General features: G+C 43.1%; 1 protein-coding gene across 2 annotated transcripts in view; it reads left to right on the forward strand.

Annotated features, from left to right (window-relative positions):
- Positions 1-361: 361 nt before the first annotated feature.
- Positions 362-26,338, forward strand: part of Drd3 (dopamine receptor D3) — a 41,288-nt gene continuing 15,311 nt past the window's right edge. For both annotated transcript variants that reach the window (XM_070028719.1, XM_070028720.1), the window contains exons 1-2: positions 362-631; positions 19,077-19,189. In XM_070028719.1, the coding sequence (XP_069884820.1) occupies positions 362-631; positions 19,077-19,189 (383 nt within the window). The remainder of the gene's footprint in view (positions 632-19,076; positions 19,190-26,338) is intronic.

Raw genomic sequence — 26,338 nt, forward strand, 5'->3', positions numbered from 1 at the left:
GTTCCTCAGTGGCTCCGCATGGCCTCCTACTTCACTCCCTTCCGCTCTGCCAATGCCCATCTTGGCCTCCAGCCTTGCTGGCTTCCCCTCCCCCCACCCCACTCCCATGCCAGCCCTTCCTGCTGCTTACACTGATGCTTGAACCACTCGCTCAACAGCTATCTGTCCAGCTGCTTGATTTTCTCAGTATCACTAGTTCTCACAAGAGTACCTGGTACACAGAAACACTGGATCTTATGGGTTCACATGCTCAGTTAAAATATGCATCTAAGCTCTCAAGTTTTAAGGAGTCTCATTTTAGTGGCATCGTTTTCTGTTTCCTCCTAGGAACTCTTGGGAGCCACATCCCTCCCTCTGGACCATGGCACCTCTGAGCCAACTAAGCGGCCACATCAATTCCACCTGCGGGGCAGAGAACTCCACGGGTACCAACCGAACCCGCACACATGCCTACTATGCTCTGTCCTACTGTGCACTCATCCTAGCCATCATCTTTGGCAATGGCCTGGTGTGTGTGGCTGTGTTGAGAGAGCGGGTCCTGCAGACAACGACCAACTATCTGGTGGTGAGCCTGGCTGTGGCAGACTTGCTGGTGGCCACCTTGGTGATGCCATGGGTGGTATACCTGGAGGTGAGTGGGATTCAAAAATGGGTTGTTCCTGGGGCTCCTAATCTTTAGGGTTCCAAATACTCCCTGGGAACTGGGGAAGAAAGGTGAACTCCTGTCACTCTTCCAATTGTAAGGGAGCTAACCCTGTGGAAGGTGGCTCCCATTTGCCCACATCAGAACCAGGGAGCTGTGTGTCTAGTGATGGACTTGAGGGACTTGAATGATGGTGCTCTTCCTAGGAACATTCTCTGTGACAGTCTTGTCTCTGCGACGCAGGGGGTGGGGGGGACAGCTCAAAACATATTTTCATCCAAAATCAATGTATCTGGGGGTGAGCATGTACAGAAGGATATAGGGCAGAAGATGAGGGGTAAAAAAATGTATACAAAAAAACACACCATGGGGCTGGGAAGGTAGCTCAGTGGTAGAGCACTTGCCTTGCATTCATGAGGCCCTGGATTCGATTCCTCAGCACCACATAAGCAAAAAGAAAAAAGCTGGAAGTGGAGCTGTGGCTCAAGTGGTAGAGCGCTAGCCTTGAGCTGAAGAGCTGAGAGACAGCACCCAGGCCCAGAGTTCAGGCCCCAGGACCGGACCCCCCAAAAAAGAAAAAAACACCTCTCTTCATACTTTAATGAATAAAAATAGGAAAAATGGTTTCCAAATCAATCCAACTTCTCCGGATGGTCCTGTTGCCCTCCTTCTCGGCTCCTTTCTCCTAAGGACTGCTTCTCCCTAGACTGTGCTACCAAAGGAACAGAGGAAAACTTCAAATTTAGATTTAGCATGCCTCCATTAATAGTACAGAGCCTTTACTACATAGATAATGCTGCGGGCCCTGGAGAATTCTTCTGGGGAGAAACATTTCTTAAATTTGGAAGTATTTTCATTTGAAAGTGCAAAATAGAGTCAGGAGGTGATCAAGACAAAACATCCGTTTGCTAACAAGGAAATAAGGGTGCCTACAGCTGCTCAAAAGCAGATTATTACCTAGAAAACATGCAATTATTACAGAAAATTTTTTAAACACTTTAATATGCTATTAATATTTCTCCTCTGTACTGTCATCCTAAAGAGATATCCAATGAAGGATCAAAATGATGCTATGATTAAGAGAAATTAAGATTCATCAAATTAATATTTCAGTTAATATTAATAGTGAAGGTGACAGTTAATTAAGTATGACATATCACGGGAGAGCAAAAACCTTGAACACAGACTGCCTGTGCCAGCACCCCTATTAAAGAATGGCTGGGAACTAAAATTAGACTTATGATCTCAAAAAGGGCACACAAAGGAAAGAAATAAATACAGGACAAAAATGAAAAGAAGAATAACAGCTAGTCAGATTGAGCTAGATCTAAAGTTAAGGAAAGACTGAAGGAGGAGGGGAGAATATGTATTTATTCTTCTCAGTTAGACAAATTCTCATGGTGAAGGATCTTGTAATTATCTTGACTTTTCTGTCACCCAGTTAGGCTGAGTCATGCTTGAAGTCTTTGATCTTCTTTTTCTGTAGTCCAAACACACAACCTGGTACATACATGTGCTAAAGAAAGATTGATGCATGAATGCCTGCAACGAATCTTCTCTGAAATATTTGAACTATATAGGCAGTTCCTGTCTATACCATATGAGTCTACATTCATTGATACAAGCAGACATTTTAGAGAGGGGACATGAACTATTCATTATTATCTATGCAATAATAATGAAAAAGATCTTTGAAGCATGTGTTATTTCTGTTCAAGAGTGAGGAACTTTAGATACTTCCAGCCAGTGTAGAGAGAAAAAAAAAAAAGGAAAGAAACAAAAAGAGAGTCAGACATGATGGAACATATCTCTACACCCAGCACATTGGAGTTAGAGGCAAAAGGATCATGTGTTCAAGTCTTACTAGGCCATATAACCAGACCAGATCCAAAAAAGATAAAGAATGGAGAGGAGAGAAGATAGGAGGGGAGGGGAGGAAAGGGAATTAAGCGGAGGAGGAGAAGAGAGAGGAAAGAAAATGGTCAAGGATTCTTATCACCAGTTGATAAACAATGTCTCTTAAAGATCAATTAATTAAAACAAAAAATGTTTTAAATCATTTCCTCAGTAATACTAGTCACATTTCAAATGCTTGCTGGTACTTCATGGTCTGTGGCTCCCATCTTGATGATGAAGAAAGAGGACATCACAGACATCCTGTAAACAGCATTGCTCTCACTGCTCCGAGCTATTCATTGCTTTTTCCCACTGCATGCCTGGACATGGTCTTCCTCATCGACTGGTGGTTTCCATTTTTCAAATCTTAACCATTACTCCAGAAGGGAAGGACCACCCTAGTCCTAGAACGCATCACTCTCCTCTTTTCTGGTAGGTGCTGTCAGTAACCAAGAGTATGGTCAAAGAAATCAAAACTGAGACTTGAAGAAGAGCTGAGCACTGGTGACTCATGCTTATAATCCTAGTTACTTAAGGAAGCTGAAATCTGAGAATTGCGGTTTGAGGCCAGATCTGGCAGAAAAGTCTGAGAGATTGTTCTCTCCAATTAATCAACAAAAAAGCCAGAAGTGGAGGTGTGGCTCAAGTGGTAGAGCACTAGCCTTGAGTAAAAATATCCAAGCAAGAGTGTGAGACCCCAAGTTCAAACCCCAGTGTCCGCTGCACACATACACACACACACACACTTGAAGAAGCAGTCTCTCCACGGGGAATTGGCTTTGGGAGTGCCTCTTTTTTGTCTTACCAATTTTCTTCAGTCATTGACACTCAATATCCATCATTTCCTTCAACAAAGATCTGTCTTGATAAAAGATCAGAAAAGACTTGAAGCAATCTTATTAATCAACAATCAGTTATGAGAAGTATGTCACTCAGAGAATCAAGCATCCTATCCCAATCAGTCTATACTTTTCCTAGTCTTCAATGTTCTCCTATCCTTCCTTAGAAGCAGATGAGAAAAAAAGGAACACTGTACACCCTCCACTATAAGGATTATGGACATAGATAAATCCATGTGTCCCAGAGAAGAGTGTCTCAGAAGTATTACTCATTGCTAACGTCCCATTGATGGTCCATTTTGAGCAATTGCTCTAGTAATTACTTGTCTATACCAAAATGAGCAGGGTGCAGTGTTGACCACAGAGCTATGGGCTCAGGATATCCCAGGAAGACAGGACACATGGAAAAAGAATACTATTAATAGGAGCTAAACAATCTCATCAAGCCCATACTCTCATGTATTTTGATTGGAATGCATCCATCTTCTTTGAAGGAAAATTGGCTCATTTTGCCAGACACTAATATGTATGAGTTAGGAATGTTTGAGCTATAAATGTTGGAAAACTTGGCTAGTTGTGATTTAAACAAATAGGAGGGGTACTTCTCTCACCAGAATTCTGTTGCTATTGATTCAGCTGTCTCATGGTATTATTACAGACCAAGAGGCTTGAACTCTGGGCCTGAGCTCTTTCCCTGAGCCTGTCTATGCTTAAGGCTAGCTCTCTACCACTTGAGCCACAGTGCCACTTCTGGCTTTTTCTAAGAAGTTTATTAGAGCTAGGAGTCTCACAGACTTTTCTGCCCAGGCTGGCTTTGAACCTTGATCCTCAGATCTCAGCCTCCTGAGTAGCTACAAGTGTGAGCCACCAGAGCCCAGACTAGAGACCAATCCTTCATTCCTTTTGACTATTTTTGACAAGCTGAAGTACCTTTATATACTATCACAGGATCATGGCAGTATCAAAAATAGGACAGGAGAGAGAGAGAGAGAGAGAGAGAGAGAGAGAGAGAGAGAGAGAGAGACTAGGAGGACTTTCACTACTGGTATGGCTCAGCTTGAGGCATTTCTCTAAGGGATCTCAGTCTAACTCTTTAGAAGTGAATCATGAAATGTAGTTCAGCAGAAAAGGAATCTAAAAAAGGAATAATAATAATATTTAGATTTTATTAAACAAGAAAATTGAAATTAGAAAAATTAGGAACTGCTATCACATAATATTGCCTCAGCTGGAATTCACTGGTTTGAATGGTCATTTATAAAAATGACTCCGAAATAAGAGTTAGAAGACCTGAAAGTAAGTGAATAAAATGAAAATGACATACTTCCCTGTTGAGTTGATGTTGGGCTCAACTCTCTGAGAGAGTACTTTGAAAACTGCAAATTATGGTCTATGCATATCTCCATTTAGACATAATTAATAGTACCTTAAAAAGCCTCAAACCCAATTAGCTTAAATTGTAAACAATGAATTAACTCTCTCACTACGCACTGTAGAAAGTCCTGGAATAGTAAGAGCTACAGGTGTACTTTGGTCAAGGTTCTAACTCCATTTTTTCTGCAATTCTCTCAGCTTTGCCATCTTCAGTATATTAACTTTACCCAGAAGTAAAGAGCTAAGCCTTAGGCCTCTCACGTCTACCCCATGCCATTCAAGCAAAAGAGAAAATCCATGCTTCAGAACTTCTAGACGTGTCCGCAATTGCATTGGATTTGTTAACAGCACTTGGTTTGAACTAATAACCAGTTACAAAAATTGGTTTGTCCAATAATAATGCTAACAAGGACTTAGAGGGAAAAAAGAAAAAGAAAAGAAACCTTGGTGGGAATGTAAATTAGTGCAGCCACTATGGAAATCAGAATTGAAGTTCCTCAAGATACTAAAAAATAGACCTACATATGACCCTGCTATTCAACTCCTGGGCAAATATCCAAAATATAAGCCATGTGTATTATAGCACTATTGACAATAACCAAGCTATGTAATTAGCCCAGCTGCCCAATAAGCACTAAATGGATAAAGAAAATAGTGATGGGTACAGGGTGGAATATTATTCAGTTGTAAAAGAAGAAAGAACTTATGTCTTCTTGGAAATGGATAGATGTGAAGTGAAACAAGCCAGACTCAGAAAGACAAATACCATGTTTTCTCTCATATGTGAAATATAAATTAAAAAATAAAAAGACAGGGGAAGGAATAGGATTGAGATGGGAGGGAGGGGGGAGGCTGGGAAGGGATGTGAAGGGTAAACAAAGGAGGCTGCAATGCTTGGTAAGAAATGTATGCATTATCCTGCCCATGTAATTGTAACTCCTCTGTACAGTATGTTCACAAATAAAATAAAATTAAATTAAAAAAAATAAAAAGACATAACATAAGAAAGGGAGGAGGAAGAGCCCAGTTTGATGCGGTGGAATGGGAAAAAGAGGTTGGGGCTGATTAGCATTAAAGTATATTGTATGCACATATGACAATGCCATAATAAATTTATTTTTAAAAATTTACAAGAAAGTTTTAATAAGGTGAGTGGTTGTAGGCAGAAAAGATAAAAAATAATCTAGCCAGGTACTGGTGACTCACAACTATAATCCTAGCTGAGGAGGCTGAGATCTGAGAATCATGGCTCAAAGCCAGCCCAGGCAGCAAAGTCCATGAGACTTATCTCCACTAAACTATTCAGAAAATTCCGGAAGTGGTGCTGTGGCTCAAGTGATGCATCGGTAGTCATGAGCAAAGGAAGCTCAGGGACAGAGCCCAGGCCCAAATTTCAAACTCCAGGACTGGCAAAAAAAAAAAAAAAGGAAGAAAGGAGGGAAGAAAGAAAAAAAAAAGGAAGAAAGGAGGGAAGGGGAAGAAAGAAGGAAGGAAGGAAGAAAGAAAGAAAGAAAGAAAGAAAGAAAGAAAGAAAGAAAGAAAGAAAGAAAGAAAGAAAGAAAGAAAGAAAGAGAGGGAGGAAGAAAGAGAGGGAGGAAGAAAGGAAGAAAAGAGTAATGATGTTGGGAATAAATGTGAGCAAAATATATTCTATGCCTGTATAAAAATAGCACAATGAAACCCCTCTATTTGAATAATTACTATACCTCATAAAAATCAAAGTGATTTAAAAGATTTTTTTAAAAAAGAGTAAGCAAGACAGCAGTGGCTCACACCTGAAATTCTAGCTATCTAGAAGGCTAAAATCAGGAAGATTATGGTTTAAGGACAGTGGGCCATACATGCAAGATCCTTTCTCAACCAATAACTGAATCCAGAGGTAAGCATTCATTCTTCTGAGCCATGTGGGAGGTTAAGACCAGGAGAATAACAGTTTCAGGCCAGCTTCAGCTTTAGAAAAAAAAATTGAGCATGGTGGCATATGCTCTTCTAGTACAAATGCCTGAAATAGGTCAATCTCAGTCTACACATACATTCATGCAGGAAGCAAAAATAACTAGCACACAATGGGCAAGGTAGCTCAAGCCTATAATCCTAGCTACTTAGGAAGCAGAGATGGAGAGGGTGTATTGTAGTTCAAGGACAGCCCAGGACATGACTGGGTGTGCTGGCCTAGGCCTGTCACCTAGCCACTGGGAAAGCAAAATGTCTGGGCACAGTGGTGGACACATACATCCTCCAACTAACAAGACAATGCAAAAGTAGGAGGCTCACAGCCAAACTGGTCCCAAAGAAAAGAAAACTCTACCTTGAAAATAACCAATATAAAAAGAACTGGAGGTGTGGCTCAAGTGATAGAGCACCTACCTAAGCACAAAGCCCTAAGTTCAGACCCAAGAACCACCACCACCACCAAAAAAAAATAAAATCTCCAATACTTTCACACAGTCTATGTGCTGCTCTTATCATGAAACACATCAGCATCTCAAGAATTCTTAGTGGAATCTAGAGACTTGAGAAAAAGGCCAAAGCAGTCAGTGTGAACCATGGTCAGCACTCATGGGTCTCATTCTCATCATTCAGACACATCGGACCTGAACTTGGACCACCACACAGAGGGGACCTTGCAGAAGTCAGCTGCTGAGCCTCCTCAGTATTCTCTGTCCTCAGCCCTAGCAAAGGAGTTGCAACAAAACCATGCAGGCCATCTTACAGGCTGTACTTCAGAGACCCCCCCCCAGTCTGGCTGCTCTTTAATTCATTTTGTGACATTCATTGGAAAACTCTTTTCTATGCCATACCCAATGGTTCTAGTTCATGTTTCCCCTCAAGTTTTTAATTTCCTGCGTTACAGACTGCCGTCTGTGAGGAGATCCCTCTCCATTTTGTTCCACTTGGCTAAGCACCTTTTGTGATCTTTAATGCTTTTATACCAGGATTGGGGGGAGGGGGGAGGATAGCAAGGGAAACATATGAAATACAGACAAATCCTCAACTTACGATAGTTAAACTTATAGTTTTTCAACATTATGAAGGTGGGAAGGCCATAGGCACCCAGCAGGAGCTGTACTTCATTCTGTATTTTCCCTTTATGGCATTGGTGTTTGCACTCAGGGCCTTGCTCTTACCAGGCCGTGCCCCCCAGTCCCTTAGAAACCATATTTCAAATGGTGAATTTTCATCTCTCCCTGGGCTGTCCCCATGTGGCAGGATACACCCAGGCAGTGCGGGGAAGCAACCACAGCCAGAGCTCCCAGCCAGCAGCGCCATCCGCAGGGATGGAATGCCATCACCATGGGATTTGACAGGTTGGTTGGATTATTATAAATTGTTTCAGTTGTGATAGTATTAAACTGGCTAGAGGTAGCAGAGGTCCATGAGACCATGGATTTGACAAATGACATTCACAAATAGAGAGTTTATTGGACCTGATTTTGAAAGAAGTGCCAAAACTTCCACAGCGAGGGATCCAAGAGAGGAGTGATCATTGCAAGCCTTTGTCTAGGAGGCCTTTATGAAGCTTTTGGAAAAAATTCCTTAAGTGCTTACTACAATCTGTTATTGATGGGACTACCCAAGTTGGTCTTATCTATGAGGCATCTACGCATCTCACAACCAATCAGAGAGTTGGTTACATGCCTCCCTGAAGCAGGTGCTGGCTGGGAGCTTACACAGCAACCATTCTTTACTAAATCAGGGGACTAATCATGAAGGTATTCAAGCTCAAGCTAGCTTATAGACTTGTGCTGTCTTATGAGTAAGGTGCCATTTCATAATCATACTTTACATCACAGACCTCTGCCCTAACTAACCACTTGCATTTCCTCCTGACTCAGTAGATTCAGTGAGACATAACCCTTTCATAAGTTGAGAAGCATTTATACTAAATTCAGAGGTACTTGGGTACCAATATAGATAGAAGAAAAGATTCAAAGAATAAGAAATGAAGATAAACAAGCTGGGCATTTGGGTACACACTACTAATCCCATTACTTGGGTGGTTGAAACAGGAAGATTGTAAGTTCCAGGCAAGCCTGAGTTATAGAGTGAAACTTGTCTCAGAAAGCCAAAAAGACAGAGATGAGGGAGGGAGGGAAGAAAGGGAGGAAAGAAGGAAGGAAGGGAGGGAGGGAGGGAGGGAGGGAGGGAGGGAGGGAGAGAGGGAGGGAAGGAAGGAAGGAGGATAGGAGGGAGGGAGAGAGGGAGGGAAGGAGAGAAGGGAGGAAGGAGGGAAGGAGGGAGGGAGGGAAGGAGAGAAGGGAGGAAGGAGGGAAGGAGGAAGGGAAGGAAGGAGGAAAGGAGGGAGGGAAAGAGGGAGGAAGGAAGGAGGGAGGGAAGGAAGGAGAGAAGGGAGGAAGAAAGGAGGGAAGGAGGGAGGGAAGAAAGGAAGGAGGATAGGAGGGAGGGAGAGAGGGAGGGAAGGAGAGAAGGGAGGAAGGAGGGAAGGAGGGAGGGAGGGAGGGAAGGAGAGAAGGGAGGAAGGAGGGAAGGAAGGAAGGAAGGAAGGAAGGAAGGAAGGAAGGAAGGAAGGAAGGAAGGAAGGAAGGAAGGAAGGGAGGGAGGGAGGGAGGGAGGGAGGGAGGGAGGGTGAGGGAGAAAGAGTAAATAAAATAAAAAAGATGAATGAGAAAAAATAAGGCAGATAACAAAACAGAACAGGGTGGATTTGATCAGGAAGATATACCCCCAAAAATAATTATCTATATCAGATGGTGATGATACAGGGAGGAGCCTCTGATCTGTGCAATGATGCTGGTTATTAAAAATAAAGGAGACTTTTACCATAGCTAAAACAAACAATAACCAAAAAACCCAGATAACAGCAATTTAATACCTCCTCACTGGAAAAAAGAGATTCCCACAAACTGTGTTCCTAACCTTGACTGTTCCATGCTAATCCTTCTGCTTGTTAAGGATACAGACCAGAGTCTACATCAGATATACCACGCTAGAATTTCTACAGTGGCCCCAGAATTCTGCAGTAATTGTGAGTTTTAGGCTCCTAAACTCCTGGGTTTCCACACATCGGGTCAGTTCACTCAAACCAATACTCCCCGTAAAGAGACCGTGATGGTGAACAGCAGAAGATTTCTTGCATAGCCTGGGCAGCCATGGGAAAATGGCACCATCAGTTCACTTACATTCATTCTTCAGATTACACACACGAGCTTTAACTTTAAATAGACGAAGAATAGGGAAAAGATATATATTGTTACTGAACAATCCTAGTCAAGTTTGGCCTGGTTGACCATTATTTCAGTCTTCTGTTTTGCTAAGTGTCCTTAGCATTATGATTGCTGGCCAACGTAAATAAGTCTGCTTGCTGGGTCGTCTGTCCTGAGGAAACTCTATTGCAGTTTTGGTCCCTTGTTATAAAGATGATGGTATCGATCACTCATGTTATTCTGGAACCTAAGATGGTTACAAAATGACTACATAGAGAACAACCTAAAACAAAGACACATTAAAAAAAATTGAAGGCAAGGATGCCAAGCTCTTCTCCTGCTTTAAGGTAATACATGAGCTACAGTAAGAAGTCAATACTTGATGGCAAGAGATTTTAAGTGCCGGTTAGAATTTAAGAATACTTGAGTGTGGTGGGGGTTTGTTAATTAAGGTAATTTGTAAATTAAGCCAGGAGCTGGGCACTGGTGGCTCATGTCTATAATCCTAGCTACTCAGGAGGCTGAGATCTGAGCATCACGGTTCAAAGCCAGCCCAGGCAGGAAAGTCCGTGAAACTCTTATCTCCAACTAACCACCAGAAAACAGGAAGTGGGCTGTAGCTCAAGTGGTAGAAAGCTAATCTTAAGCAGAAGAGCTGAAGGACAGCGCTCAGGCCCAGAGTTCAAGCCCCATGCCTGACAAAAAATAATAAAATAAAAGAAATTAAGCCAGGAACAGCAAGGCACAAGGGCAGTTATAGTAAAGTAACAAAGAGTTTATTTAACAAAGTAAAAGTAGAAAGATCAGGAAAGCAAACAACAGGACTCAGAAACGGGCTGTCCACCATGTAATCACCACTGTTTTGTATCGCCCTGCCCTCTTGTAGAAAGATCAGGAAAGCAAACAACAGGACTCAGAAACGGGCTGTCCACCATGTAATCACCACTGTTTTGTATCGCCCTGCCCTCTTTTCCCCTTCTCTTCTCTGTAGGCAATTTGTCAGACTGTGATTAGTTTGTTGGAAACAGAGCCTCCTGTGGGCCGTAGCCTCAGGATGGTGCCTGGCTGAGATGCTTTTCCCTAGCCTCCAGCCCCGGTAAGATCTAAGTTAACCTATGCAGCCATCTTGTCATCTCCCCAAACATTTCAGAATCTATCACACTCTCATTTTACAGATGAGAACATTAAAATTCAAAAAAGTCAGAGATCTTTTTCTTGCCCCACAGCAACCTCCCCCCCACCAAAAAAAAAAAAGAAAGAAAGAAAGAAGGAAGGAAAAAGAAAAAAGGAAAAGGAAACTGTATAAATGTGGCAACAAAATAGAAGGACAAGTTGAGAAGTAATTCTAATTTTGGTCCTTGAATATCTCATCAAAGAACTAAAATCCATCCTGCTGGAGCACCTAAGGATTTCTCCATCTTGTATGCAAAGAAAATTGCTTCTTTATTTCCACTAAACTGAACTTGAGTACTTTCTTCAATAATTAAGGTAGGCATCAACCTCTAGCCAAAGAAATCCTTAATGCCATCAGGAAGTGGGGAAAGAGAAAGGAAGGGGTGACATTGACCAAAAAGAAATGTACTCTTGCCTGGTGCTGGTGGCTCGCGCCTGTAATCCTAGCTACTCAGGGGGCTAGATCTGAGGATCACGGTTCAAAAACCAGCCCAGGCAGGAAGGTCCGTGAGACTATTATCTCCAATAAACCACCAGAAAACCCAAAGTGGTGCTGTGGGTTCAAGTGGTAGAGTTCTAACCTTGAGCTGAAGAGCTGAGAGACGGCGCCCAGGCCCAGAGTTCAAACCCCACAACTGACAAAGAAAGGAGAAAGGAAGGAAGGAAGGAAGGGAGGGAGGGAGGGAGGAAGGAAGGAAGGAAGGAAGGAAGGAAGGAAGGAAGGAAGGAAGGAAGGAAGGAAGGAAGGAAGGAAGGAAGGAAAGAAGGAAGGAAGGAAGGAAGGAAGGAAGGAAGGAAGGAAGGAAGGAACTCATCTTTATAGTAACAATAAGAAATAAAAAATAAAGCAAGTAGAAAAGCACCAACCATGAGTGAAAAAGCCAAGTGAGAGAAAGAAGTCCCGAGTTCAAAACCTAGGACCGGTACACACACAAGAACAGGTTTGATTACTCCACGAAAGGCATAGGATGTCAAAAGATGTTTTTGAGTGCTCACCTAAGAATTAGTGGAAGGCTCTCTTCAAGCCGAAGGTAGATCTACAACAAACAGTATCTGAAATACTAGATCTTTAGCTAACAAAACCAAGACCCAGGACCATGAACTGGACTTGAGGGGACAGATGGATCTGATAATTCTATAAATCTGCATGGGCTGATTCTGAGAAAAACTTAACCCTTTAAGCCCCTAAATTTCCATTTAAAAAACCTATGTCAGGGTGAAAATAATGACCACTCTCACCCTAAATACCACGGATTTCAATCTATTGAAAGTATATTTTTTTAGCTGGGCACTAGTGACTCATACCTGTAATCCTAACTTACTCAGGAGGCTGAAATCCAGAAAATTGAGGTTCAAGGTCAGCCTAGACAGAATAATCCTTGCAACTCCATCTCCAAAATAAGCAAAAAAGCAGACTGGAAGTATACCTCAAGGAGTAGTATTTGAGGGTATTGAGGTGAAGCCTCAATACTGGAAATTTTTTTTGGCGGGGGGGAGGTCCAGTTGTGGGCCTGAACTCTGGGCCTGGGTGCTGTCCCTCAGCTATTCAGCTCAAGGCTAGCGCTCTACTACTTGAGCCACAGCGCCACTTCTGGCTTTTTTCCTTTTTTTTTATGTGGTGCTGGGGAATCGAACCCAGGGCCTCATGCATGCAGGGCAAGCACTCTACCCACTGAGCCACCTTCCCAGCCCCAATACTGGAAATTTTTCAAAGAAAATAGTTTCCTTTCCAAATAAACTCTCCTATCCCTTTCTTTCCTCAATTATCTCCCTGGATGCAAGAATTGAAAGAGCTGCACTGGCCTCCAGCAACAAGGTCACATTGTAGCTGTTGTGGACATCTTGAAATATTATTTATATTCATCATGACTTTGAAATTAGAGGAATCTAGGATTTGCCACTGGGTCTTGTGGCCTAATGAATTATTGAAGAAGTACATATATTTAAGATACTTTGTTAACTGTAACTCAATATAATTGGTACTGTTTGCAATGCACTGTCGGGCTTTTTTTTTTTATTTAAACATTCAAAACTATTCCTCTGAGAAAGGATGTGAAGCCACAAAGATCCACGGCATAATGATACTTCAGAGCTGGATATGGAAGGCATGCCTGTTTTCCCAACTCTAGAAGGCTGAGGTAGGAAAATACTCAGTTCAAGGCCAGGCTCAGCTACACACTGAGTTTCAGGCCCCCTGAAAAACACAAAAGAAAAGGGAAAAAATGGGGCTGGGAAGGTGGCTCAGTGGTAAAGTGCTTGCCTCTCATGCATGAGGCCCTGGGTTCGATTCCTCAGCACCACATAAGCAGAAAAGGCCAGAAATGGCCCTGTGGCTCAAGTAGTAGAGCGCTAACCTTGAGTTGAAGAGCTAAAGGACAGTACTCAGGCCCAGAGTTCAGGCCCCACAACTTACAAAAACAAAAGAAAAGAAAGAAAGAAAAAGAAAAAAAAATACTTAGTGTCTGGCTGCATGGCAGTGTGCTTTTCTAGCATTGTGTAATTCTGGATTCTATCCCCAGCACAACCAAAATCAAACAAAATGAAATACACACACACACACACACACACACACACACACACACACACACACACACACACACACACACTCACACACACACACATAAATAGGTAGTGTGGTAGCATACACATAATCCCAGAATTTAGGAGACTGAGGTTGGAGGATTGGGAATTCAGGGTCAGCCTGAGGTACATACACCTGTCTCAAAAAGTGAAAAGAATGTTTGAAGAATCTTGGTTTAGAGATAAATATTTTTGAAGGTATTATTATGCCTCCCAGACCAATGTTCCCCAAACCTCCCAAGCAGTAAGGATCATTTGAGGGACTGATTTGGCATGAGGCCTGCAACTCATTTGTTTAATAAGTGATTTGGGAGGTGCAGCCTTATCATCAGTAAATTTGGGAATTGCTGCCTTAGGCTGTGTCTGTTGAAAATCAATAGCCAAGTCAGTACCTGAAGACTCTTTCCTGCTTACTCCCCACCTTCTGCATTGCCAAAGGGAGTCAGTTATATTCATTAGCAAGTGAGAGTAACACCACCTGGCTGCCTATAATTCTGAAGTGAGTTATTCATCAGAATTTAAGTGAAAAAATCATGTCTCTAAAGAGTCTTAAATCAATCAGATTTCTTTTTTTTCTGCTTTAATTTTTTAAAAAATCACTTTACCTTTCATGATTTACCAACGCTTTGTACTTACCTCTCTGTCAGCTCTCATCACACTATATCACAGTTATTTTCTTAGCAACTTCTGGACCCTCAGCCCACCCACCTCCGGACGCATGCATACACAACACACACACACACACACACACACACACCCATGCCCTGTCTCCTGAGGTCCTGAGAACACAAACAATTAATTTAACACAAGATACAAACCAAGTATCATGCATATAGTGCACACTCAATAAATAGTGTATCTACTGGTAAGTGAGTGGACAAATATCCTATCTATCTATCTATCTATCTATCTATCTATCTATCTATCTATCTATCTATCTATCTATCTATCTATCTTTGGTGCTAGCAGAGGAGTTAAGAGGTATATGCTGTGTTGTGCTCAGACCTTTAGGAGGCAGAATAGAATCCTGGTTGATACTAGAGGACTGGAATTCTGTCTCCTTCTAGTAGTTACATATCCTAAGGCTAACAACACCTCTGGCAACCCCAATCAGGTCTCCCTTTATTTGTAAATTGGACATCATATTTATTTCATTCAGTTGCTATGAGATAATCTGTGCAGGTTAAAACTTGGCATATTCTTAACCCTTTGCTGCTCTTTATTGATCCCTTATTATTATTTACTTGGTATGGGAGACTGCTGGATATATATACATATACATATACATATATATTATTTCCATTTCAAATTCCACCAATTACAGACTCATTTTAATGAGGAAAGCTGCAGGGAAGGCTAAGCGTGGCACCTTAGTGGGGATTACTTTAATCATCTAATCGGGTTGTTTTCTTCTTGACACTTAGCTGAGATGAAGGAATGAGGGGGAATTTACATGGCAGAGTCCAGAGACAGGGAAACAGCAAAGCCAGGGCAGGGGTTGTATCCCATGGCCTGGAAGAAGAGGACAACCTGGGGTCTTCATGAGAGGGGCAGCAAAGAAAGCTGCTGTGTGTCCTCTCAGCCCCAAAGGCAGCAGCCCCCATTGACGTTTGCTCTGCTGTTTTGTAACCTTGTGAAAGAGGTGATCAGGAAGGCCCTCGTTCCCTAGGAAGAAGAGACATAGTCTGTCACACAAAAATCCCCGGTGATGCCTTGTTTTCTTCTTTCCCCCTCTTCCCTAATAGCTGCCTCTTCCTGAGTGACACTTTCCTATAGCAAGTATTACTACCTCCATACTAGTGTCAGGTCTGCCTTTACTACCTAGGTGCCCTTTGGCAATGGGCTTAGCCTTTCTCAGCTTCCTTCCTCTATGATAAAAAATACTGTCTGTCAATGCAAAAAACAACAAGTCTGCTCTGAAGGAAATAAGAAAATAGATTAATTCTGAGCCAAATATGCTTCAAGTTACCCTGATGATACGATCTGCCATGGAAGAAGTGACATGAGCATTTATAGCCACAGAACAAAGGAAAGTCATAAATCAATGTATTTAACTAATACATTAGTGGGAGTGTTAGGTGGGTAACAGTTAAGTGGGAGATCTTTGCTATAGATACCAGATGCTATTTTGTAGTATTCTTAGCTTTAGGGTTGGTGGAGGCTGGAAATATGTTAGGCTTAGCAATAAATTCTAAAGGGTTTACCTAATAGTTGTGAGAATGTTAGATTAGATGCAAATGTTAAAAGTAAATGGTGATTTTTTTTAAGGTACTATGATATAAACTAAGATGCTGGCTTTTAACCGGCAACATTCCATCTCTCCACATTTAGAACAACAGTCAATGGGATCTTTAGAACAGATTCAGGTTCTTCAGAGACCTTCAACTCTATTTGGTGAACATGGTTCACCAAACACTAGGCACTTGGTAAGCATTCAGTAAATGGTAGCTTTTAGTTTGAGTACAGAATGTGCCCGTGATCATTCAGTCTTGCAAAATGTATTTGCATGCCTGCTCCCTGCCTGGCTGCCATAGTAAATAAGTAAATGATTCTGCTATCAAGTTGGTTTAGTAACAGTTATTTAATCTATCAAATTAGATAGTCCTCAAAAAAATCTCTAAGGCACATACAAAGCAAAGCACAATTTCAATTTTCAAAATCTGAAGTTTTTGAAAGTATGATAGAAATTTCTGGAAGCCAGGCAAGTTGAAGGGGTGGATGGTATTGGGAGAGATGGGAGAGAATGATGAAGGGAGTGACATTGACCAAGGCTGCATTATATTCACAAAATGATGTGTTGAATTGAGCTCCCTCTGTACAACGACTTCAAGATAACTTTTGAAAATAAATTAATGGGAAAAAAAGAAATTTCTGGATGGGTCAATGGGTCATATGAGCAGGTGACTTATTTAGGGTAAATTTTCAATAAATGTTTATAGTAATGATTTTAGGTTCTCATATTAATCTCTAGTTAGTGTTTTCAAGATTACCTCCCTTCTCCAGTTACCTTGTAATTTCTTCAGAGATTATCCTGTGGTATATTTTGTAGAACCTCTTAACACACATAATATACCCTCCTTTTATGAACTGTTGTATCTTCACAAGCACTTTCTTAATGAATATGTGAATGAATGAGTGAATGAATTTGATGAATGAATGGCACACAGTAAGCCACCAGGGTTGACTATTTTCCTATCTACTTTCACCAATACTATCCCTGATATACAGTCACAAACACTCACCAATATTTTTTTAAAGTGGTTTCCTTCCAAGTTTAAAGCATAAGCTGCACAGTAGACATAGTGAAATGAAATTAAAGATACAAAATTTAACTTCAGAGAGAAGCTTTGACAGCATCTGAGTGACTGTGTAATGAGCAGAACTGTCTTTCACTCTCCCGTTTCTCCTAAATCATTGTGTGATTATCACTCTGTACATCAGGGTCTTTACATCTCCCTTTTTAAAGTTTCTTTCATTCTCAGAATTCCTCTAAATTTATATTAGGTCTATATTTATATAGAGCCAATACACTAACAGAAAGTCAATCCCCAACCAAGTAAACAAAAATTATGACTTTGTCACACTTGTTTTAATTTTTATCATTGCTGTTAAACAACAACAACAAAAATCTTTGGTGAGTGCAAAACAGCATCTAGAAATGACCAAATATGGAAATAAACTAGAAGGCCGAACAGAAAATAAATCCAAGTGGAGGTTGTTAAGGAAGGAGAAGGTCCTTGCTTTATTGGTATAAAACAGGAAGGAAGAATCAAGAGACCTATTCACATCAGGACAGTCTTGGTGAGAAAAACTTGTTCTCACTCTCTTTCCCTCTTTCTCTCTTTCCCTTCCTCCTTCCTTCCTTTCCTTCCTCCCTTCCTCCCTCCCTCCTTTCCTTCCTCCCTCTCCCTCCCTCTCTTCCTTCCTTCCTTCCTTCCTTCCTTCCTTCCTTCCTTCCTTCCTTCCTTCCTTCCTTCGTCCATGAATAGCCATTGGGCCTGATCAGGAGGAACACCATAAACACACAGCTACATGTGGGAGCAGGAAGTTTCACAGGCTTCTCTTTGACAGCCCAGATTCCCCAAGAATGGCAGCCCCACAGGCAGGATCCTGGCAACTGCCCAAAGCCTCCGGGCCCAGGGATGTCGGTTTGTAGACATTCAGAAGTGACAATCTCCCTGACAAATCTTCCTGCTTTAATTAGGTTATGTAAAAGTCTCAAAAAAAAAAAACCCAAAACAAAACAATACAAATTGAGTAACCTAAATTCCTGGTGTTTCCTAAGTGTTACTCAGAGGAGAACTATGGAGTTTGAACTTAAATGAAGTACACGAGTCAGAGCCAGTCTTCTAGGTAGAAAATTTTGCTCCTAGCTTGGCGCCAGTGGCTCATGCCTGTAATTCGAGCTACACAGGAGGCTGAGATCTGAGGAGCATGGTTCAAAGCCAGCACGAAAGTTCATGAGACTCTTATCTCCAATAAACCGCTCAGACAACTGGAAGTGATACTGTGGCTCACGTGGTAGAACACTAGCTTTGAGCTGAAGAGCTGAGGGACAGCGCCCAGGCCCAGAGTTCAAAGCCCACCACTGACCAAAAACAAAAAGAAAAGAAAATCTTGCTCCTTTTCCTTTCCTGGGTCCAGCTTTTCCCCACTTCTTGATGATAAGGATGTAGAGTTTGGGGTGAAAGGCAGTCACATGGATATAGACTTATTTTACACAGATTTTTTTTAGATGTTGTTTGGGGATGTTTCCAAGCTTTCAAACCTGAAGCCAGGGGGATTTTTACTTTGGAGATACATTTTAAGACAAACCTGTTCTTAGCTTCTTTCCTGAGTATGTGGTGAGTTCCCTACAAGGCAGGGGGCTTCCTTCTAAGAGGCAATTTCAGCATCATAAATACATCAGGCACTTGCCCATGCTCTTTCACTACCAGCTGTGCATCTAGAGGCTGATATGCATCTGTGGGCACATCCCTGAAGCACGAGGAGGAGCTTCAGTTTGAGCTAGATCAGTGATGCGCAACTCTTGATGTATCTGGGAGTGTTCACTTTCAGATGAAGACTCATGGGCTCCAGTTCCATGATTCTGGCTCCCTAGGTGCAAAGAAGATGCAGAAATCTACATCCTTAATAAATACTTTACCAAGGACCACTGGGAGAAAATAGCACTAGTTGATTTGGAAGATCCCTTTGAACACTGATTGTCCATACCTAAGCAATCAGGCTCAGACAGCCTGTACACCCTCTGTGTCCATGTAACCATGGTAATAGTATCAACTACAGGGAGTTGGGAGGGTGCATCAACACCTGTACTGAACAGCAGAGGGAAGGCAAGAGAGCTAATGGGGTTGTTGTTCCTTGGCTGAGACAAACAGTAACATCTTTCTTGTCTCCAATATCTAGGTGACAGGAGGAGTATGGAATTTCAGCCGCATTTGCTGTGATGTTTTTGTCACCTTGGATGTCATGATGTGTACAGCCAGCATCCTGAACCTCTGCGCTATCAGTATAGACAGGTACGGCTTGGAGTTCCCTCCTGGGCTTAGGAGAAAGGTGTCCTGGAAAGAAGGGGGGACAGGGAATACAGGTTATGTTCTTGAGACAATGGAATCACTTCAACTTACTACATTGTTTCTCTCTGTCTCTCTCTGTGTCTCTGTCTGTGTCTGTCTCCCTCTGTTCCCTCTCCCTCTCCCTCCCTCCCTCCTAGTACTGGGCCTTGAACTCAGGGCCTGGCACTGTCCCTGAACTTTTTTACTCAAGGCTGGTGCTCTACCACTTGAACCAAATCTCCACTTCTGTCTTTTTAGTACTTAATTGCAGATAAGAGTCTCATCAACTTTCTTGTTCAGGCTGGCTTTGAGCTGTAAACCTCAGATCTCAGCCTTCTGAGACATGTGCTACTAGCACCCGTCTCTTTGTTTTTAGATACTTTTCCCAGGAGAAGAATAGCTGTCCTATAAGCTTTCCTAGTCTTTCCCCTAAATAAGATTGTGAGTTTACCTTTCTAACATCCTTAGGGGCTTTTATGATTGATTTCTAATTGGAAGGGAAAAAACGGTAGTAGAAAAGGACAAAAGGTGAGCTGCCTGTGTTGATATGAAATTCTGTATTTGTTTTGCTTGTTGATAGGAAATTCTGTACTTGTTTTGCTTATTTGTTTGGGAGGAAAGAGAGACGCAAACATGGATATATTTTCCAGGACAGAGAAAGGCAATTTTAGGAAGGATGCCTTGAGTCTATAGGTTTCCTTTTACAATTTAAGAACATCAAATGAATTGTGCTTAAATATAGCTTTTGGTTCCTGGAGTGGATGTCTGTGACTTGGGTTCTTCTGTATATGTGTTCTACTGGAGCCATCCCTAAAAGCACTCAGATTCTCCGTCCTTCTGTTTCTCACTTCCCCTTTCAATCTTCTACTCTTCATTCTCTCCCCCACTGCCTAAGACTTAGAATTGACACAAGGGATCCCCAGGCACACTGGGAACCCCGGGGCAGGGCGGTCATCTGAGCCCTCAACAGCCTCCTGCTCCCTTCACCTCTTCTCTCCTTCCCAATGACTTCAATATCTCGCCATGGTTCCAAAAGACAACCCCAAGTAAGACCTGCCATCTATTGAGAATTTATTGCATTATGTTAAGCTTTAGCATGGATTAATTCAGTTTATCGTAACTACTAACTCTTAAATTCTAATATAATCTCCATTTCCTCTGGGTTAAAGCATTTGCCAAAGTTACACAGCTGGGATGGGGCCATGCCTACATTTGAATTAATGACTATTGTACTCAAATTAATAAGATTTGTTTGCTAACCTTACCAAATCTCTACCTATACCCCTGCAGACATCCCCAAATTTCAGATTATGTTGCTGCCTGAATAACACATTGGTTTCTATAACACAAAATATTATAGAGCTTTGGGGTTTGTTTGTTTGTTAATCAAGCACAAACTGTCTTGATTTGATTAATTCTCAATGATACCATCTTTGTCTCAGAATGCTGGGTTTCGTTGGACTCCTTCTCTTTTCCTAATATCCCACACTCAAGCAATCTCTACTTAAAAAGTCTGATTTTGCAGACCTTTTTTCAAGCTCAACTGAATCTTTCTTTTCTTTGCCATCCCCTACTTAAATTTGATGTGCCAGTAACATCACCAACCCTCAGAAGTACACACCCCACAATTGTAGCCCTCGTTTACATTACCCTATTCAAAATCCATGGCTTCAGTCCTTTTATTTTTGTATGTGTGTGTATGTGTAAAGGTATTAAGGCTTCAACTCCAGTTTTTGCTCAGCTTTCCTGTTCACAGTAATGCTCTACCACTTGAGTCGTGCCTTCAGTCTAACATTTTGCTAGTTAACTGGAGATAAAGTTTCACAGACTTTTCTGTCTGAATAGGCTTCAAATGTCAGCTTTCAGATTTCAGCTTCCTGAGTAGCTAGGATTACAGGCATGAGCCACTGCAGCTCGCTCAGTCGATTTTATTAACCTCTTCTTTTTTGGGGTTTTCCCATATCCTCCTCATGCTCTATCCTCTTGGGATGTCCTTATTTATAGGCCCCTTCTACACTGCTTGATTCAGGTGCCCTGAGCCCTCACACTGCTTTCTCTGCTACTACATTGTCATACATGCAGCTGGCCTTTTCTCATATGGCCTAGAGCTGTGCCTTTTCCATCAATAATCTGAAATTTCTTCCATGTACTGAACAAAAACTAAAAGAATAACATAACGAATGCACATGAAAAGCCTTCCCTTTGGTGATATTGCAAACCAACCTGGATTAGCTCTCCAAGTGAGAAGGAAAATGAAAAGAAAAATGTCCACCCTGTTAGAAATAATGCCATTGAAAAGTAGTTTAAAAATAGAGGATATGGTTGCCTAATCCCATAAATATACCAAAAAAATTAAATTGTACACTGGAAGGGAATTAATTGTGCCATATGTGCATTATATTTCAATAGAGCTGTCAAAAACTGATGAGATAGAGACATTATAATATTTTTAGCTCTCATATCTAAGCCCTTTGTATAATTTCTGGGTGTTTGGTACATGTTTGGGAGAATGGGTTGTTTACGGAAGTCGTTGGCTGCAACTGTTTTGCCTTATTGTCAGCTCTACCATCCCAAACTGTTCTGTTAAGCCCAGGTTCCTGTCACCTGTGAATCTCCTTGCTATGCCTGTTATGGAGCCTTGAGTGAGGAGTATTAAGCTAAATTCAGTGGCCTTTGGCTGGAGCTGCCAATGTTTGTTACCAGTGAATGGGATGTTCCAAGGGCTCCTCTTGTTCTTCGGGTACAGCCCAAAGTTGTCGAGGCCTGAGATTATGTTATCCAATAGGATGAGGTTACTGGGGGGGGGCGGGGGAACTTGCCTGAGATTATGTTATCCAATAGGATGAGGTTACTGGGGGGGGGGAAAAACTTGAGGATCTCGTCTGAAACCTGTCCTCAAATGTATTGATACCTTTGTAGGGACTCCCTTGCTGTGGGAAGACATACACTTGAGCTCTGAATAGGACTAGGACAGGGGCCTGCCAATTAGCTCCTCTTTGCTCTCAGCACCACCAGCAGGAGGTCATAGTGAGCATTGTGCCTCAAGAGACATGTTTGATTTTGTTAAGGGGAGTGGGTTCCCTAAGGATGTAAGACCATAATCGTATCTGGTCCAACCTAAGAGCCATCTTCAGTTGTAGGGAATGAAATCTTGTAATGGCGGCACATCTTGGGTCCAGCTATCAGCTATCAGCTATCTACCTATCAGCCTACACTAGCCTGCTAATATCACAGATAGGCATCTTCAGAAAGCTCAGGAGAGGGTAAAAGGTTAACCTGTAAGGAGAGGCAATTATATAAATGGAGGTAGTTCCTGACTATCCTCCCTATCTTCTTATATTATGCCCATCCGCTCCACCTCACAGTCTCAGACACACACACACGTGTGTGTGTGTGTGTGTGTGTGTGTGAGAGAGAGAGAGAGAGAGAGAGAGAGAGAGAGAGAGAGAGAGAGAGAGAGAGAGAGAGAGAGAGAGAGAGGCCTAAGGGAGAGACTGAGGAGTTGTATCATGAAGAGGAGTGTGGGAACAGAATTCAGCCAGGGCTTCATTTTCCAAGTCCTGAGTAGGTCCTGAGAGGGTATCTTCTTACAATTTTCCTGCCAGAAGGGGGCACTGTTCTCCATTTTGCAGCGGCCTAGGTTCCCACACACATCTTCACACGACACATTTCAAAGGCAATGAACAAAAATAAAGCTTCAACTGGCTTGTGTGCCATATAGGAAATTTTCCATAACTCACAGCATCCATCTGCCTGGAACCTGAAAGGCCAAGCCATGCCTTCGATCCCAGGGACCTAAGGACTTCTTTTCATTATGGACCTATCTTCACCAGACCTCCAAATGAAGCCCCCTCCCTGTTCTAGGAATGAAAAATAAGCCTCAGAAAAAGCTGCCTCCATTATCCCTCACAGCAGTTTGCAGTACACCGCATTAAAATCTGTTCATGTGATGCCAGATAGCTGGTCAATTCATTAGCAATTCAGTCATTCACACGGACCCTTGGTTTTCACACAATGCCAGTCACCAGTCTGACAAACTTGACCAAATGGATTCAGTAATTTTTGGTCATGAAGCCCTGGTCTGTAATAACAGGGTGGTAAGAGATAGAGAAGAAAAGGAAATGATAAAAAAAAGGGGGGGCTGTTGAAAACAAGTAATACTATTGTCATTAGATTCTTAGGTCCAGATCTGTGGATTAAAGCCGCCTTTTCTTGTTTTAAAAAAGCAGAGAGGGAAGTCCTCGCTCTGAGTCCAAGCCCCCACCTTGTGGCTCCATGGCTTCGCAGTAGGTCACCCCCCCCCCGCCCCCTCCTGCTGCATCCTGGGGTCAGAGTTAACTCAGGGAGATGGCTGAGAAAGTGTCAGAAGAGGAAGAACACAACCAAGCAGTGAAAATTAGAGTCCTCAGAGAGGAGCCCAGGAATAATGCAACCAAATTCATTCACCAGGGAGTTCTTTAAGTGGCTCTCAAATGGCACCCATCACACAAGCAAGCCTCCTGTCTTTGCAGCAAGCACAATAGGTACCAGATGAGTCACAGGCACCTTGGATTTTTCGTTTGCATCTAAATAAGCACTTTCTATTTGCAAAGGGCTTTCCAGTCATTTGCAAAAGGCTTTCTCCTTCAACAATTCCACGAGGGGAGGCCACGGAACTAAAGATTTATTGAACCCCCTGTCTGACCAAATAAAAGGTGGTGAAAAGCAACCCTCCCCGAGATCTGGGGCTCATTAAACTCAGGCAGGGGAGTGAGAGTAAGGCCCTCCCACCCAGGCAGGCCTCCCCCCCCCCACTCCCCACCCCCACTCACACTGTCAGCTTCCCTAAAGAGGTGCCCTCCTCCTTTCCACCCCCATCCCACCCCTGCTCCCACTTTGGGACAGGGCTCTGGTTGGAAGTCGATCTTGGCCAGAGTACTAAGATCTTCCATAGATAGATAGGTCCCCCTCCACCCCACCCCTGATGCAACTGGGAGTCAAAGCCAATCACAGTTCACCCATCTGAGCAGAATTGGTCCTCGCTTTCAGAGGGTTCTATAGCTTCTGTACAGGTGTGAGAGTAGGACCCAATTCTTCTGCCTCTGCCACTATTACTTACTAAATTGCTATGATGAATCCCTTTATTAGTGAAGGTAGGGCTGGGGCATTAGGGAGGGGGCAATGCCTGCAGCTGGACTCTATAGGTACAGTTTTCTCAGGCTAAATGAAACACAATCCTAACTTCTTCAATGGCCTAGCTAATTCTAGCTTGTATGAAGCTACAAGCAACAGCAATCAAAATAGCTACTGTTTATTTAGTATGTACAATGTGCCAGGCACTTAGAGCTTTTCATTCTTTATCGCTAGTCCTCTTGATAATTCAGCAAGGCAGGTTCCCTGATGCATTTTACCAATACTGATTTGTAGGCCAGAATGCATCCATAAGCAGGTCATGATCGCAGAGCTAGTAAATGCGGAAAAGCAAGGAGGCAGCCAGCCTGTCATTGTGTTGTTTCTGGGTGCTGGGAATTGAACATAGGACCATGGGCATGCTACTACTGAATGACATCCCAGGGCTCTTGTTTTGTTTTGTAATTGTTTGGGGATTTGGGGCAGGGGGGCGGGCAGGGATGCAATACATAGTCCAGGCTGGCCTTGAACTCATGACCCTCCAGCCTCCACCTCCAAAGTTGAAGGATTACAGGTGTGCAGTGCACCCTATCTCTAGCCTGTCTGCCTCCTTGTACTCTAGAAACTGTCCTACTGTTCAAAGACATCTGTGAGTCTCACTCTAAGTCCCTATAGCTCTGGAAGGCCTAAATAGCAGGGACTCCGGGCAAGTCCATCAAACTTGCAGGGTCTCGGTTTCCTCATCTGTGCAATAGACATAACAGCAGCTGCCTCAGACTGTGATGAGGAACGCCTGCCCTCCTGTTCGTTTGATAAAGTCAATGTTCCCCAATAATCAGGAGTTACATACACACAGAGACATCAATTCACCGAGACGAACAATCGCTGATCCCTTAGCACAATATGTAAGGTAACGATCATACTGTGTCTTCAGTGTTTAAATAAGTACGGGGCACTGGAGTAACGAAGTTCAGTCACACGGGAAAGCCTCAGAGCTGGGACAGAGAGAAGACACCCCCCCCACCCCACCCCACCCCCCCACCCCGGTCCCTTATCTCCAAAGCGCACGGACCTCGCCACCCTAAGAAAGCACGAACACAAGGCAGGCGGGCTGGCAGCGGGCGCGGGGACCGCGGCACTGCGGGTCCGCGGGTCCCGGAACGCCCAGATCGCCCGGCGGGCCTGGCCCCGGAACGCGCAGACCGCCCGGCAGGCCTGCGCGCACCGGCGGCCCCGGGCCAAGCCCAAGGCGGTGCTTGACGCTCGCGGTCGGTCATCCGATCGGTCATCAGCCATCGCTCCGAGAGGAAACCAGAGGCTCAACAATCTACCCGGATAGGACTTGGGGTCCCCGCAGGCACCTGGAGGGGTGCGGGGGAGGGTTTCCCGCCTGCCCCTCCCCGCAGAGCCTGGAGAGCCCCCAGGTGAGCCGTGAACTTCTCACCCCAGCAGAGCTGGCAGCCTTCTTGCTGCATTCTGGTGCCCTCTGATGGCGGATTCTGGAACAGCATGGGCAAAGCGGGCGAGGGCCTCGTTTATGCTAACGGGTTGAATCATGCTTTCAAAAAGAAAGTGTGCTGTGACAGTGATACATTGTAGTCTTGTCTCTGACTTCTTACCAAGTTAGGAATCTTTGACAGAAGTCTCCCCTAAGGTAGACTTCCTCAAACTTGTCTAGTGATAAGATACATTCGCTTGTTAAAAATACTCATCTCTGGACCCCGGATGTCACTGGGTGATAGAGAGAGCTCTTGCCTAGCATGCACAAGCCCCGGTTCCATCGCCAACATCGCAAGGAAATAAGACAAAGGAAAAAAACACACCGCATTAAGATCTCTAGGGGCCTGGCCTGGGAATCTGCATTTTTAGCAGGACCTTCCTATCCCCTCTTCTCATCCCAGGCAATTACAAGTATCCAGTTATTGAGGAAATTCAGCGCTTGAGCGTTCAGAAGTGCTCTGCAAGTACTCTTGCCACGTGGTCTTTCCTGGGGAAATCTTGTTC

Source organism: Dipodomys merriami, unplaced genomic scaffold (genome assembly GCF_024711535.1).
Source record: "Dipodomys merriami isolate MVZ:Mamm:240054 unplaced genomic scaffold, mDipMer1.0.p SCAF_2, whole genome shotgun sequence".
Lineage (NCBI taxonomy): Eukaryota > Metazoa > Chordata > Mammalia > Rodentia > Heteromyidae > Dipodomys > Dipodomys merriami.